This window comes from Thalassophryne amazonica, chromosome 11 (assembly GCF_902500255.1).
Source record: "Thalassophryne amazonica chromosome 11, fThaAma1.1, whole genome shotgun sequence".
NCBI classification, from domain to species: Eukaryota; Metazoa; Chordata; class Actinopteri; order Batrachoidiformes; family Batrachoididae; genus Thalassophryne; species Thalassophryne amazonica.
This window is the reverse complement of record NC_047113.1, coordinates 85,958,346-85,975,215: the sequence shown is the minus strand read 5'-3', so window position 1 is coordinate 85,975,215 and position 16,870 is coordinate 85,958,346. Positions and strand designations below refer to the sequence as shown.

General features: G+C 48.7%; 1 protein-coding gene across 1 annotated transcript in view; it reads left to right on the top strand.

Moving 5' to 3' along the window:
- The first annotated feature begins 176 nt into the window (after window positions 1-176).
- The window catches only part of LOC117519708 (peroxisome proliferator-activated receptor gamma coactivator 1-beta-like), a 29,343-nt gene continuing 12,649 nt past the window's right edge, over window positions 177-16,870 (top strand). Inside the window, 3 exon segments of the mRNA XM_034180965.1 lie at window positions 177-636; window positions 639-1,265; window positions 9,556-9,601. Coding sequence (XP_034036856.1) covers window positions 177-636; window positions 639-1,265; window positions 9,556-9,601 — 1,133 coding nt within the window.

Here is a 16,870-nt window from a genome sequence, read left to right as displayed (position 1 = left end):
ATGTTATGATGTATGTTTATCATGACTTGTCAATTCGTGGCCATAAAATGTTCTGACATTTATTGTCACTTAGAGGGGCGTGGGTGCGTTGGAGTGGGGGGAGTTGCCACGTATGTACATCCATCATTTGAACACTACGGTCATTATAATAAGATGCGTTTTGCTAATTGAAGTCTATGTTTGTGGCGACAGTGAACATTTCAGTGTGTAAACTTTGGGTGATTCTGTGTCTCCCGCCTCAGATTGATGTCCCTCAGGAGACAAAGCCACGTGTGGTGCGTCCAGCTGGACGCCTGTGCACCGAGCTCCACCGCCACCTCACCACCACACGGAACGCTGAGGAGACTACGGCCCCTGACACTGATGAAGACGAGGAGGAGGAGGATGAGGACAGTGAGTCGGAGGACGATGAGGACGAGGAGGAGGGGGAGTCTTCCAGTAGTGAAATGGAAGGTGGTGTGGTCATGTCCACAGCCCTCCCTGAGCCAGCCAAGCCTCAGTTCAGCTCAGAAAAAGAACTGCAGTCAGTGGTGGAGCTGATCAGGTACATGCACACCTACTGCCTCCCCACACGGAAGCAGCAAGGCTGGGAGCGCCGAGACCGGGACATTCTGGGTTTGGCTCGCAGCAGGACCCGCACGAGTCCTCTCGCCCGGCCACAACAAACTCTCATGGCAGAGTCGTGTTGGTTGCTACATCCAGCACTAGTGGAACCTTCAGTGGGATGAGCAACAGTGGCCCAAGGAGGCTTCCCTTCACCAGGAGGAGGGAGGTGAAAGCCAACTCCCTACTACGCGAGCTCCTGCAGCAGAGCAGCTCATTTGACGTAAGCAAGCCTTACAGACTGCATAGCCCACCATACTCCCACTGTCCGAACTCTGCCCCAAGAGCCTCAACCCAACCTCCCAACTTCCCCAACCCTAATCTGGAGATTTGTAAAGACTCCTCTTCCCCTGATCGAAAAAACTCCTCCTCTGTGGCACCACAAAACCTTGAGTTAACCACAAAGAACAGTGGCTCTTTTTCAGTTCGGCGGTCCTTACGTTTGGCGTCCTTCCCCAGTCGCTTTGCCAAGCGTCTGTGGTCGGAACATGTGAGTGATAGAGAAAGGAGGCACAAAGAGGAAGAGCATGAGGGACGAGTGAGGGTCAGACTCCTCCCAATCCAAGCAGGAGGACGAATCACAACGGAGAATCAACAAGAGCAGTTAACTTTAGTCGACAGCCACAGGGTGATGGAGCCGACCAAACCGTGCTGCCACACAGGTCAGGAAGTGGCCGTGTTCACACTACATACCTCGTTCTTCTTCTGTGCACATTTTACAAAATTTTACCATTTGGTTTTAGTTGCAGAATGAATGTAGCATAAACCTGTTTTCAGGTTTTCGTGTTTCAGCGATTCACAATCATGCTACCTGTTTGTGTCCTTGAACAAGGCACTTCATCCTCCCACATGTAATGGACTGGTGTCCCACGCAGTGAAAATCCTAGAAACTCTCATCCTCTTCACACTTCATGCGCCTGCGGTTACTATAACCCCAGTTCCATTGAAGTTGGGACATTGTGTAAAATGTAAATAAAAACAGAATACAATGATTTGCAAATCCTCTTCAACCTATACTCAATTGAATACACCACAAAGACAAGATACTTAATGTTCAAACTGATAGACTTTATTGTTTTTGTGCAAATATTTGCTCATTTTGAAATGGATGCCTGCAACACATTTCAAAAAAGCTGGGTAGTGGTATGTTTACTACTGTGTTACATCACGTTTACTTCTAACAATACTCAGTAAGCGTTTGGCAACTGAGGACACTAATTGTTGAAGCTTTGTAGGTGGAATTCTTTCCCATTCTTGCTTGATGTACGACTTCAGTTGTTCAACAGTCCGGGGTCTCCGTTGTCATATTTTGCCCTTCACAGTGCGCCACATATTTTCATTTTCAATTAGCGACAGGTCTGGACTACAGGCAGGCCAGTCTAGTACCTGCACTCTTTTATTACGAAGCCACTCTGTTGTAACGTGCAGAATGTGGTTTTCCATTGTCTTGCTGAAATAAGCAGGGATGTCCCTGAAAAAGACGTTGCTTGGATGGCAGCATGTGTTGCTCCAAAACCTGGATGTACCTTTCTGCATTGATGGTGCCATCACAGATGTGCAAGTTGCCCGTGCCATGGGCACTAACACACCCCCATACCATCTGAGAGGATGTATGGATTAGACACAAATGCAAGGCTCACTCTGGCAGCTCTTGTTTGAAGACTTTAGTGGAGGTAATAGCAGTGGTCGGTACATAGGAAGGCAGTCCAAGATACACAGCAGCAGTACAAAAACATCAGGCTTAGACACGGTCGGATTAAACAGGCTGGAGGTCGAGAACACTGAGGCTGGCAGAACAAGAGAATACAGTAATGAGAGCTGGAAAGAAGGCACAGGGCACATCAAACTGGCGAAGAAACAGAGCAAAATGAGCAGTATATACATCCCAGTGATTAGTAGCAGATTGACAGCAGGTGCACGAGGAGGAGCCTAGAACAAGGTTGTGGTCAGGAGAGCAGAGACACACCCACCACCAAGAGAGACAGAGAAACCAATGCAGAAAAAGATCACACGGAGGAACAGACAAACTGCAGAGCAACCAAACAGATAAAGACAAAACAAAGTAAAACAGAGCAAACTCACATCCTGACAGTACCCCCCCCCCCACCTGCCATGGCCGACCCCGGGCAGCCCAGGCGAGGCAGGGTGAGCAGCATGAAAAGTGCGAATAAGACCAGGATCCTCAGGGCCATACCCCTCCCAATCAACCAAATACTGAAAACCGCAACGGCGAGAAGCCAGGAACCGGCGCACAGAAAAAAACAGGACCACCATCCACACCCCGGCGGGCGGCCGGGGTACAGCAGGAGGGCACAAAGCGCTCGACTGAATGGGTTTGACACAACTAACGTGAAAGGAGGGATGATACGCATGGACCGGGGGAGACGAAGACGAACAGAAACAGGATTAATGACCTTGGAGACCGGGAATGGACCGACAAACCTGGGAGCCAATTTCTTGGGCACGTCCCTGAGGGAAAGATAATGAGTCGAGAGCCACACTTTCTAGCCTTCGACGTAAGATGGAGCCGTTGCCCTCTTACGGTCAGAGGAGGCTTTATAGGATGCTGTGGAACGTAGCAGAAATTTTCGTGCCCGCTCCCAGGTTCGCCGACAACGGAGGATAAGACTAAGTGCCAAGGGAACCGGGGAGTTGAGATCGACTGAGGAGAAAGTGTGGGCTGATGACCAAAAACCATGAAATGGAGAGTAAGTGGTGGAAGCGGAGGGCAAGCTGTTATGTGCGAGTTCAACCCACGGGAGTTGATTTGACCAGGAGGTGGGATGACGTGATGCTAACAACCGAAGTCCTTTCTCCAACTCATGATTTAACCGTTCCACCTGCCCATTGGCCTGTGGATGGTAGCCCGAGGTTAAACTGGATGTGACCGCGAGGAGATGGCAAAACTCCCTCCAAAAATGGGACACGAGCTGTGGACCCTGGTCTGACACAATGTCCTGAGGCAACCTGTGTAATTTGAAGAAGTGATTTAACATGACCACTGCAGTTTCCTTAGCCGACGGTAGTTCACTTAGAGGTATAAAATGAACCATTTTTGAGAAGCGATCAACGACGGTCAGGACAACCGTATGCCCCTTAGAAGGTGGGAAACTGGTCACAAAATCTATTGCAATGTGAGACCATGGACAAATCGGAATCGGTAATGGCTGTGTAGTGCCAGTGGGCGGTTGTTTGGACGATTTGTGCATCGCACATAACTGACAAGCGGCCACATATTCCGAGACAATTTTGCCACCAAAACCTTTGCTGCACTATAAATATGGTCTTCCTAATACCTGGATGACACAACATACATGTTTCGTGACACCAACGAATAGTTTCATCCCGGAGGGCCGGAGGAACAAAAAGCTTTCCCTGCGGACACCCAGCAGGGACGGGCGCATCTCCCACAGCTGATTTGATGCGGGACTCACTGTCCCAAGTTAGTGTGGCCACAAAACAGGAGGGAGGTAAGATTGTTTCCGGCTCCACGGGTGCGTCAACCGAGTCGCCTTGTTGGGACAGGGAGAAGTTAAATTGACTAGAAAATATTGCCCAACGGGCCTGACGGGAGTTAAGACGCTTGGCGGTGTGGAGATATTCAAGATTTTTATGGTCAGTGTAGACTATGAATGGGTATTGTGCCCCCCCAGCCAGTGCTGCCACTCCTCCAAAGCCACTTTGACCGCTAACAGTTCGCGGTCACCGATACCATAATTTCGTTCAGCTGGGGACAGCTTGCTAGACAGGTAGGCGCACGGATGCAATCTGTTGTCAGTAGGATTTCTCTGTGATAAAAACGCCCCCACACACATTGGAGGTATCGACTTCAGCCACAAACTGTCGAGCGGGGTCAGGGAGGAGCAGCACAGGGGCCGCGGTAAAGTGATCTTTTAGGGCTCTGAATGCCTCGTCATACTCAGTGTCCAGACGAACGGGCAGAGGGACGAGGTTACTGCATGAAGCGGAGCTGCAACGGTACTAAAACCCCGGACGAACTTGGGTAGAAGTTGGCAAAACCTAAGAATCGTTGCCCACTCCTGGACCGCTGTCACCTTAGCGGGGTACATTTTGATTTCACCAGCAGAGTTTACAAAAGCTAAATTAAAAAGAGATCGTGGATCTGTAGAATTCACCTTTTTCTGCCTTTACAAATAGCCCATTTTGCAATAAGGTCTGTAATACCAGACGGACATGATGTGTGTGCATAACCAAATCATGGGAAAGTATAAGGATGTCATCTAAATAAACAAAGACAAATTTATTAAGAAATTCCCATAGGACATCATTGACTAGATTCTGAAATACTGCAGGTGCGTTCGTGAGTCCAAATGGCATAACCAGGTATTCGTAATGCCCAGACGGGTGTTAAAGGCCATTTTCCACTTGTCTCCTTGTCTAATTCTTGCCAAGTGATACGCGTTTCGTAGATCAAGCTTGGTAAAAATCGTCGCCCCTTCTAACAACTCAAACGCAGAAGAGATTAGCGGGAGCGGGTAGCGGTTCTTTACCATGATGTCATTTAAACCCCGGTAATCTATGCAGGGGTGGAGCGTCTTATCCTTCTTTTCAACAAAAAAAACCCGCCCCTGCGGGCGATGAAGAAGGACGAATCCCCCACCAAAGACTCCTGAATATACTCATGCATTGCATGGCATTCGGGAGCTGAAAGAGGAAAGAGCTTTCCCCGTGGCGGCGACATCCTGGGGAGGAGCTCGATAGCACAATCATAATTGCGATGGGTGGTAACGATTTTGCTCGGGCTTACTGAAAACGGCTGCTAGTCATGGTAGCATTCTGGAACTCCCGGTGAGATCCGATCAGAACCCTGAGGAGTACAGACAGAATTATTCAGACATACATTATTACATGCCGGCTCCATGAAACATTCTCACATTTTAACCCAATCAAAATTTGGCCCATGACGTTTGTAAACCAGGGTGCCCCCAAAATGATCGGGTGAGTCATCTGATCCAGTACATGAAAACTGATGGATTCTGAGTGTGTGTGGGAAATGATCAGTTTAACCCGGCTGAGTACGTGTGTGATATGGCCCAAAACATGCCCATCCACTGCACATACCACCAGAGGACGAGAGATCTTATACAGCTTAAGGTGAAGGAACCTGGCGAGAGAGGACAAAATCAAATTGGCATCAGAACAAGAATCAACAAATGCGATACGGCTATGGTGGAGTGGTCAGATATTAATTTGGCTGGGATAATGTTTGAGTTGAAACAGAAGAAATGGAATTAAGACTCACCCGCAGCTCTGATCTTGACCACACGGTGGCACCCTTGGCTTGACAACAGGATATCAAGTGCCTTGACTGTCCACAGTAGTCACAGATTCCGCCCTCACGGCGGTGCTATTGCTCCGCCGGTGAGAGATGTGTGGGTCCCAGCTGCATAGGTTCCTCTGAGCTGTGAGGAGGAGGATCGAGCCGAGCATGGGAGGAGAATGGCCGCTTGGAGGCATGTCGGTACACAGATCCGGATAGTGACTCCCACGTCTTGGTCGGTCCTGCAGGCGGCGGTCCGTATGGATGGCCAGTGCGATCACACTGTCCAAGTCGTCCGGCAAGTCGACCACAATGAGCTGATCTTGAATGTCGCGGACAGTCCCTGGTAGAAGACGTCTAACAATGCCGCCGGTTTCCATTCACTTTTGCTGCAAGGATATGGAAGTCGATTGCGTAATCACCGACCCGGCGGCTTCCCTGCTTCAGCCTCATGAGAGAGCACGCTGCCTCCTGCCCTGGAGCCGTGTGCTGGAAAAACATGCTCGAGTGCGGTGGTGAATGCAGTGAGAGAAGCACAGGCTGGTGACTGACGACCCCACTCAGCGGTGGCCCAGAATGCTGCACTACCGGTCAGGTGAGTGATAATATAAGCAATCTTTGCTCTGTCGTTCGGAAACATGGCGGACATCAGTTCGAAGTGGAGTTCACACTGAGTAATGAATTGGTCTGACGTCTCCGGTTTCGCCTGAGAAGTGTTCAGGTTACGACAGCTGGTTTGCACACCACTGGCACTGACACAGAAGCCGGTAAGGTGGCTTTCGGCACCGGTGGAGGTGGGCTGGAACCGCCGGTGGCATAATCCGACGAAGCCTGAGGGCTGAGTCGTGACAGTAACTGACTCATTTGCTCATTGATTGAAGACATGAAAGCATCCTGGCGTTGGTGAATTCGCCAAGCCCGGGGCTGCGCGCAGCAAGCTGATCTTCCTGCTGCGCCAGCTGCTTGCTGTGGTGACGTACTGCCAACTGACAAGCATCTGAGCCTGCTGCGTCCATTGTTGGCCAGATTGATCTGACAGGATGTATGGATTGGACACAAATGCAAAGGCTCAACTCTAGCACTCTGGTTAGAAGACTTTAGTGGAGATAATAGCAGGATCAGTACACAGGAAGGCAGTCCCAAGATACAGAGCAGCAGTAACAAAAAACATCAGGCTTAGACAACGGTTGGATTAAACACGCTGGAGGTCGAGAACACGATGAGGCTGGCAGAACAAGAGAATACAGGAACGAGAGCTGGAAAGAGGCACAGGGCGCATCAATCTGGCAAAGAAACAGCAAAATGACAGTATATATACATGCGAGTGATTAGTAGCAGATTGACAGCAGGTGCGCGAGGAGGAGTCTAGAAACAAGGGCGTGGTCAGGAGAGCAGAGACACACCCACCACCAAGAGAGACAGAGAAACCAATGCAGAAAAAAGATCATACGGAGGAACAGACAAACTGAGAGCAACCAAACAGATAAAGGAAAAAAAGTAAAACAGAGAAAACTTACATCCTGACACCATCACAGATGCTGGCTTTTTGAACTTGCACTGGTAACAATCTGGATGGTCTCTTTCCCTCTTTTGTCCGAGGACACGACATCCATGATTTCCAAAAACAATTTGAAATGTGGACTCATCAGACTACAGCACACTTTTCCACTTTGCGTCTGTCCATTCAAATGAGCTTGGGCCCAGAGAAGGCGGCGGTGTTTCTGTATGTTGTTGATGTAATGGCTTTCCCTTTACATGGTAGAGTTTAACTTGCACTTGTAGATGTAGCGACGAACTGTGTTAACTCACAATGGTGTTTCTGAAGTGTTCCTGACCCCACACGGTAGATCCTTTGCACAATGATGTCAGTTTTTAATGCAGTGGCGCATGAGGGATCGAAGGTCACGGACATTCACTGTTGGTTTCGGCCTTGCCGCTTACGTGTAGAAGTTCTCCAGATTCTCTGAATCTTCTGATTATATAGTACTGTAGATGATGGAATTCCTGAATTCCTTGCAATCGAACATTGAGAAACATTGTTCTTAAACTGTGGACTAGTTTTTCACACAGGTTGTTCACAAAGTGGTGATCCTCGCCCATCTTTGCTTGTGAACAGCTGAGCCTTTTGGGGATGCTCCTTTTATACCCAATCATGACACTCACCTGTTTCCATTTAACCTGTTCACCTGTAGAATGTTCCAAAAAGGTGTTCTTTGAGCATTCATCAGCTTTCCCCAGTCTTTGTCTCAACTTTTTTGAAAACATGTTGCAGGCATCCATTTCAAAATGAACTAATATTTGCACAAAAACAAAAAAGTCTATCAGTTTGAAACATTAAATACACGTATCTTGTCTTTGTGGTGTATCAATTGAATATAGGTTGAAGAGATTTGCAAATCATTGTATTCTCTTTTTATTTACATTTACACAACATCCCAACTTCATTGGAATTGGGGTTGTATTAGAGACATGTTAAAGTACATCCTAGATAGGTAGGATGGACTGTAGCATATCTGTAATAGTAACCGCAGGTGTATCTTTAACCACGCCCCTCAAAATAGCCTTGGGCCTAAATTTTGGCGTTGTCGTATGACCTTGACCATTTTTTAAACATTGAAATTACTGTGTCCTTGCCTGAAAAGGCCTCTTAGGGGATGCCTACATGTCCCCTGTCTCTGGGTAGATGGTAGTTACTTTCAAGAGGTGGGGATGAATCCGATGTCTGTCTGGGTGGTTGCCATTAAGGACCCAAGGTGGTTCGGTGATGTCATGGATGTGGCGATGCGCCGTACCAGCTTGACCATCCTTGTTGGGATGGGTACAACACCACTTATATAGAGTATGAGTCAAGACCAAGACCTTAAAGAGCCAAGCATACATCAAGACCTAGACTTTGAGATTTTGAAGTGTCCGAGACCAAGTCCAGATCGAGTCTTTGTAGGAGGCGAGACTGCGTCAAAACAGATCTAAAAAAAATCAAGTCTCTTAAAGTTCAAAATAAAATTTCTGTTGGGCAGACGGGCTCGGCATTTCAGTTAGACACTGTAAGAAGTCAAAATGGGCAAAAAAAAGAGGTATACCAAAACAGAACATGTTGTAAAAGTGTCAGATATAAGATACTGAGCAATTTTGACAGCTCACATTAGAGCACGTTAATAATTGTTAATATCATTTTTAATTAATGTGTGTACTTGTTGTAGCCTCCAACCGGGTCAAGGCAGAGTAGAATTGCTTTCAGTTCCGAGATGAGACTGAGTAAGTGGAAAGGTGGTCTTGAGACAAGAAGGCCAGACTCGAGCACTTACTGCCTGAAGCTTAATCAGTCCACCAGCTTTGGTCCAAATCAATTTAAACTCTTCTAGTTACTATATTCACACTTGGGCAGGCACATATGACCGAAAACAATACCCCCTATCTGCCTGAATAGTTAGCAGACTTAGTATTGTCCAGCTGTGACAACTGTGACAGTATCATGTATTTGTTTTTAAAATGGTTGGGTTTCCTCTCAGTAGCACAATTAATTTTTTCACATTCATTCCTTCTGAGTGTGTGTGTATGTGTGTGTGTGTGTGTGTGTGTGTGTGTGTGTATGTGTGTGTGTGTATATATGTGTGTGTGTGTATATGTGTGTGTGAGTGATTTATTTTTGTTTTTGGCTTTTTTGGTTGCAGAAAAAAGAGTTTGTCTCTGCCTGCCTCTGAACCCCAAGTCCACTGGGTGAGTACCTCCGTAGAGAACCTGCTGTACATCAATACGCAGTAACGACTGTTCTCAAAGAACTACATCATATTTAATTCTGCTTGGAGACATGAATGATACACAATGTGGTATTAAACCTTTTATGCAAGACTTCATCATGCTCTGTAAATGGTTAGCAATATAGCACAAGCCAGTTTGTAGTCTTTGTCTTCACATAGAATACCCTAGATAACTAAAGTGTATGTTTGTTGATGAAAATGTTGGGCCTTACTTTCAGAGATGTTCAATTTTATGGGGCTATTCCACAGATCACCGTTCCTTCCCGTTTAATCCCAAATAGCAAATCGGGACATGTTTTGAAGGATCACAGTAACTTGATCCATCTTTGTCAATCTTGTACAAACTTAGTATACGTAGTAGTTATGACCATCATTGGCACCAGATATGAAATTGGGATCCAGTTTTTGAACTGTTCAAAAATTTCTTATCGATTCTAGAAATTGTACGTGGTAACCTCCGGGTATTCGTTGTCTTAATGGTTAACATTTTTGAACTTCTTTAAACAGAGTATTCCTTAGTGACTACTGCTTGAAACTTGTTTGACCATCCTCCATCTGGGTAAAAATTTGAAGCCGAAGCAGCGTTTGTCAACGTTTTTGTTTACAGTTGAATAGCTCCATCATGTCTGGCCAAGGGGGAGCAGCTCCTTTCTTTTCGGGAGGGTTGCCAAGTCTGGACCTAAAACGCAAATCAGTTGGCAAGTCTGCTCTTTATAAGTTAGCCTGATAGGAGGCAAGCTGGATGAAGCCATTTCAATCCATTTTTAAGCTTGTTTTGGGTCGTGGGTGATCATAGTAGAATGGCACCCTGTGGAATAGCCCTGTTAGAACCAGCCATTGGAGGAGGCGTGTTTTGGACCTTTGTGAAAGCATGCATTCCAATGTTGCTTTTCCAATAAGGAATCATTCTGTCCAATTTCTTCTTTTAAAACACATTTGTCAGTGACAGTAGAATAGGATTTCAGAAGCTGCATTTTCACGTTGTCATGAGACATTCATTGTCATGGGACTATTTAGGCATACAGAGCAAAACTTTTCAACCGAATCAAATGCTTTGAGAAAATCAACAAAGAGGTGCTTCTGATATTCAGGCTTGTGTTCAGTGACTACTTGCAGAGCTAGAAGGTGGTCAATGGTGAACTTTTTGAGTGTGAAGCGAGACAGCTCCACTCACTGAGCAACAAGTAAATGGGACTGATCCTTGCCAGCACTCTTCGCAGCACAGAGAGCAGCATAATACCCCCGCACTGGAGTTAATGAAGTCCATCTGATGACCCTTTCATTCGCATCATGGGATGAAAAGTCCTTTCTTTGAGTTCCGTAGCGATGATACCTGTCTCCCAGACTGAAACTAATTATTTCAGTGCCAGAACAGAATCTCCACCTTCCTGGAGGAGCTCTGCGCAATACAGCAGACTCCTTGAGTATTTCCCCACCTTCTCACAAACCACTGGTGGTTCTCAGCTGACTGGAAAAAAATCATTTCCAGAACTCCAGTGCTGGCGATGTCTAACGTCCTGGTTGGAGGGTCACAATTGTACAAAATGCTCAAGTGTTTGACTGGGTTACATCTAGGGCTGAAACGATTAGTTGAGTAACACAAACAATTTAATTACAAAAAATGGCGAGGCAGATTCTGTGCCTCGAAGCTTTGTTTAACGTTGTAGTACATATGCCAGGCCTGTGTGTGGCGTTGTAATGTCCCCAGAAAAAACAAACAGAAGAAGACTACAGCATGCGCATATGCCGTGTAAACGCTAATCATTAGCGTGAAAGGCTGCTGCTTTCTAACGTGACACACAGAGTAAAAAATAGCCTTTTAAGAGAAAGAGGGTCCACGCTGATCATCTGAAATAGACTGACTGTGCATTTAAAGCGAAGCAGTGTGTTTGTCTATTTTAAAAAACACACGGTCCGCTCTACGTGGAGAGTGACTATTCGCCCGGCGGCCAGGTGCTGTGTCTCTCTGCTCGGTGTGAGGGGAGCCTCTCCCAACTTATGTCCGGGGGAAGGGAGGTGATGGTCTAGTGGTTAAGGCGTTGGGCTTGAGACCAGAAGATCCTCGGTTCAAATCCAGCCTGACTGGAAAATCACTAAGGGCCCATAAGCCAGGTCTTTATTCCCCTATTGCTCCCGGTGTGTAGTGGGCAACTTGTATGGCAGCACCCTCACATCGGGTGAATGTTATTATTTGTAATTATTTGTAAGTTAGTTGTTTATTATTTATAATTACTTGTAAAGCGCTTTGAGCGTCTGATGCAGATAGAAAAGCTCTATATAAATGCAGTCCATTTACACAGCTCCGTCCCCAGCCAAACTGACAAGCAGTCTCTGGAAGAAGGCCACTCTTTCTTCTGTGTTTTGTTGAGACTCGCACTAAGTGTTTCGCTTTTTGGTTTTTGCTTTTTGGGCAACACACAGAGCTTCACAAACACGGAAACTTAAATAAAATCATTTTAAAAAACTGACTGCGAGGCTTACATGTTCAAACCTCCAGCTGAAATGCATCTGCTGAATAGCAGCGAAAGAGGGATTACAAAAAAATCACGCAGGGACCCAGTTCACCAACCTTAAAAAAAAAAAAAAAATCAAAACAAAACTTAAAATGGTTAAAAACAAAACAGAAAAGCCACATCACATTGCCTTTCAGCAAAATGTCAAGACTTTGGTGCAGCGACATTGTGCATTGCTTAGTAGGGAGAGTCCTAGCAGCAGCCCTACTTACATCTTAAAAAATTTGCAGGATCCTCAGAAGTTGCTGGACAGGTACTCAGTGGTGGGCACAGATAACCAAAAAATTAACTTTGATAACAGATAATCAGATAACTGAAAAGTTATCTTCGATAAAGATAAACAATAAACCACCCAAAAATGTATCGGAAGTTACAGATAACCGATAACAGTAATTTCCAATATTTTCTCTGGTACATTTAACACAATTTAAGTTTTAATGCCACAATAGCTTCTACTAATATTAAAAGTAACACAACAGACCCAAACATGAGACCACACTGTTGTGTGGGCCGCTGAAGAGGAGGTACTGCTGGCCCACCACCACCAGATGGCGCCCTGCTTGGAGTGCGGGCTCCAAGCACGAGAGGCGTCGGAGCTGCTGGGAGTGACAGCTGTCACTTATCAGCACCAGCTGTCACTCATCACCATCACTACAAAGGCCGGACTGCAACTCCACCTCCTCGCCGAGAAATCAGCTACCAACAAGGTCATTTTCTCTGCGGTGATTATTATTGTGACTTAACAGTGGTCTGTGTGCAGCCGTGTTCCTGCGAGGTCTATTTAAGGCTGGATTGGCGGACAGTGAGAGTACGACGGTCTTCGTCTCTCACTCCATCCAGGAAGGAGACCAACAGGAGCTGCACGGGTGATATTGTATCTGGAGGTGGAGGTTCTCCCTCCCGGAGGAACTACTCAGGGAACGATTACTGGGTGTGTCTTCACACACCCACCATTAACTGTTTCTGTTTCTGCCAGCAGTACCTGGGCTGACAGCTGGAGACGGGGGCCACCTGGGACCCAGGACTTGGCGGCTCCGGTGTTCTTCAGATCCGTGGCAGTGGAAGCCGTGTGGGATCCGGCTCTTCTCTGGACAGACGTCTTCTATCCTTGAGCCTGCCCACACGTTACCTTGTGTATGATTGACTGAACTCCTCAACTGCAATTGTCTGTATTCCGTTGTGCATTCACAACATTAAATTGTTACTTTTGGCTCATCCATTGTCCGTTCATTACTGCCCCCTGTTGTGGGTCCGTGTCACTACACCCTCCCAACAGGATTTCTCGGCCAGCGTCATGGATCCCGAGGGGCGTCAACCATCGCTTGAACAGCCAATGGAAGCGCGAGGTGAACAGGCGTCAGCAGGAGGCGTGTTAGGTGAGCTGCAGCAAATCTTAACCGCTTTCACTGCTCGGTTGGACTTAGTCACTGAGCAGAATGTTATTCTCAATCGGAGGATGGAGGCTCTCACCGCCCGGGTGGAAGCGCAAGCTCAGGGCGCTGCTGCAGCACCTCCTCCTGCTGACCGGAGGCCTGAATCAGACATTCCGCTGGTCGTTCAACTGGCTAAGGACGAACCGCGGGATTTCGATGGGCTTGTTGATCTGGTTATACGATTAGATAACCTATTAGAGGAACACCGTTGGGAGCAGGGCGGGGGGCGTGGCCGGGCACGAGCCGTCCCTCTTCCTCCGGGTCCGAAAGGGTGCCGCCTTCCCCACGCTCCACAGCCCGTGACTCCCGTGTGGCGACAGCTCCCCCTGCTGATGAAGCTATGGACACGAGCAGGGCCAAAGTTAAATCAAATAACAGACACGGAGGCTGGCCCGTGGGGAGTGTTTTTTCTGTGGCTCGAGTGAGCACTTACAGAGGAACTGCCCAAGCGGTTAAACGACAACGCCCGCCCTTAGAAACTGGGCTAAGGGTGGGCCATAACACGCATGCGGGGGGAAACCCCCGCAAATCCGCAGTTACGATCCTGAGTGGGGATCTGACCCTTCACGCCTCAGCACTGGTAGACACGGGGTCGGAAGGGAATCTGCTGGACAGCAGATGGCAAGGGAAGTCGGGCTCCCTCTAGTGGCTCTACCTTCACCATTGAAGGTACGGGCACTAGATGGCACCCTTCTTCCATTAATCACACACCAGACACAACCAGTGACATTGGTGGTGTCTGGTAATCACAGGGAGGGGATTGTGTTTTATGTAACACCTTCTACCTCCCGTGTGATTTTGGGTTATCCTTGGATGATAAAGCACAATCCCCAGATTGATTGGCCGTCTGGGATTGTGGCTCAGTGGAGCGAAACCTGCCACCGGGAGTGTCTCGGATCCTCGGTTCTGCCTGGTGTGACAGCTAGTGAGGAGGTTAAAGTCCCCCCCAATCTGACGGCGGTGCCATGTGAGTACCATGATCTTGCTGACGTTTTCAGGAAAGATTTGGCACTCACCCTTCCCCCGCACCGTCCGTATGATTGTGCCATTGATTTGATACCGGGCGCTGAGTACCCGTCCAGCAGGTTGTACAACCTCTCACGTCCAGAACGCGAATCAATGGAGACCTACATCCAGGACTCGTTAGCTGCCGGGCTGATCCGGAACTCCACCTCCCCGATGGGTGCTGGTTTCTTTTTTGTGGGCAAGAAAGACGGCGGACTCTGTCCATGCATTGATTACAGGGGGCTGAACGAGATCACGGTTCACAACCGATTCCCTCTGCCACTGTTAGATTCGGTGTTCACGCCCCTGCATGGAGCCCAAATTTTCACAAAACTGGATCTTAGGAATGCATACCACCTGGTTCGGATCCGGAAGGGAGACGAATGGAAGATGGCATTTAACACCCCGTTAGGTCATTTTGAGTACCTGGTCATGCCATTCGGCCTCACTAACGCCCCTGCAACATTCCAAGCTTTGGTAAATGATGTCTTGCAGGACTTCCTGCATCGGTTTTGTCCGTATATCTAGACGATATACTCATCTTTTCCCCAGATCCTGAGACTCATGTTACGCATGTATGTCAGGTCCTGCAGCGGTTGTTGGAGAACCAGCTGTTTGTGAAGGGTGAGAAGTGCGAGTTCCACCGTACTTCTTTGTCATTCCTGGGGTTTATTATCTCCTCCAACTCCGTCGCCCCTGATCCGGCCAAGGTTGCGGCGGTGAGAGATTGGCCCCAACCAACAAACCGTAGGAAACTACAGCAGTTCCTCGGTTTTGCTCATTTTTACCGGAGGTTCATCAAAGGCTACAGTCAGTTAGTTAGCCCCCTGACAGCCCTGACCTCCACAAAAGTCCCCTTCACCTGGTCGGATCAGTGCGAAGCCGCGTTTAGGGAGTTGAAACGCGGGTTTTCAACTGCGGCAGTTCTGGTGCAGCCTGATCCAAAACGCCAGTTATAGTCGAAGTGGATGCCTCTGACTCAGGGATAGGAGCCGTGCTATCCCAGAGCGGGGAGTCCGACAAGGTTCTCCACCCATGTGCCTACTTTCTCGCAGGTTGACCCCGGCTGAAAGGAACTATGACGTCGGCAATCGGGAACTTCTTGCGGTGAAGGAGGCTCTGGAGGAGTGGAGACACCTGTTGGAGGGAGCTTCGGTACCATTCACGGTTTTCACGGACCATCAGAACCTGGAGTACATCTGGACCGCCAAGCGTCTGAATCCCAGGCAAGCCCGCTGGTCACTGTTCTTCGGGCGTTTTGACTTTCAGATGACATACCGCCCCGGGACGAAGAACCAACGGTCTGACGCCTTGTCCCGGGTGCACGAGGAGGAAGTCAGGACTGAGCTGTCAGACCCAACGGAAACCATCATCCCCGAGTCCACTGTCGTGGCCACCCTTACCTGGGACGTGGAGAAGACCGTCCGGGAGGCTCTGACATGGAACCTGGACCCGGGGACTGGACCCAAGAACAAGATGTACGTCCCACCAGAAGCCAGGGCTGCAATCCTTGACTTCTGTCACGGTTCTAAATTCTCCTGCCACCCAGGGGTGCGAAGAACCGTGGCAGTGGTCCGGCAGCGCTTCTGGTGGGCGTCTCTGGAAGCCGACGTCCGGGAGTACGTCCAGGCCTGCAGCACCTGCACCAGGGGCAAAGTCGACCATCACAGGACCCAAGGCCTACTCCAACCTCTGCCCGTGCCTCATCGCCCCTGGTCTCACATCGGCCTGGACTTTGTCACGGGCCTCCCGCCGTCCCAGGGCTTGACTACCATCCTCACAATAGTGGACTGGTTCTCCAAGGCGGCCCACTTCGTGGCCCTCCCGAAGCTCCCGACGGCCCAGGAGACTGCAGACCTCCTGGTCCACCACGTCGTGCGTCTGCATGGGATTCCATCGGACATTGTCTCAGACCGTGGTCCTCAGTTCTCCTTCCAGGTCTGGAGGAGTTTCTGCAGGGAACTGGGGGCCACCGTAAGTCTCCCGTCCGGGTACCACCCCCAGACGAACGGACAGGCAGAGCGGGCGAACCAGGAATTGGAGCAGGCCCTCCGCTGCGTGACCTCCGCGCACCCGACGGCCTGGAGTGACCATCTGGCCTGGATCGAGTACGCTCATAATAGCCAAGTTTCATCTGCCACCGGCCTCTCCCCATTTGAAGTATGTTTGGGGTACCAGCCCCCGTTGTTTCCGCTTGTGGAGGGAGAGGTCGGGGTGCCCTCAGTCCAGGCCCATCTGAGGAAGTGCCGTCGGGTGTAGCGTACCGCCCGCTCTGCC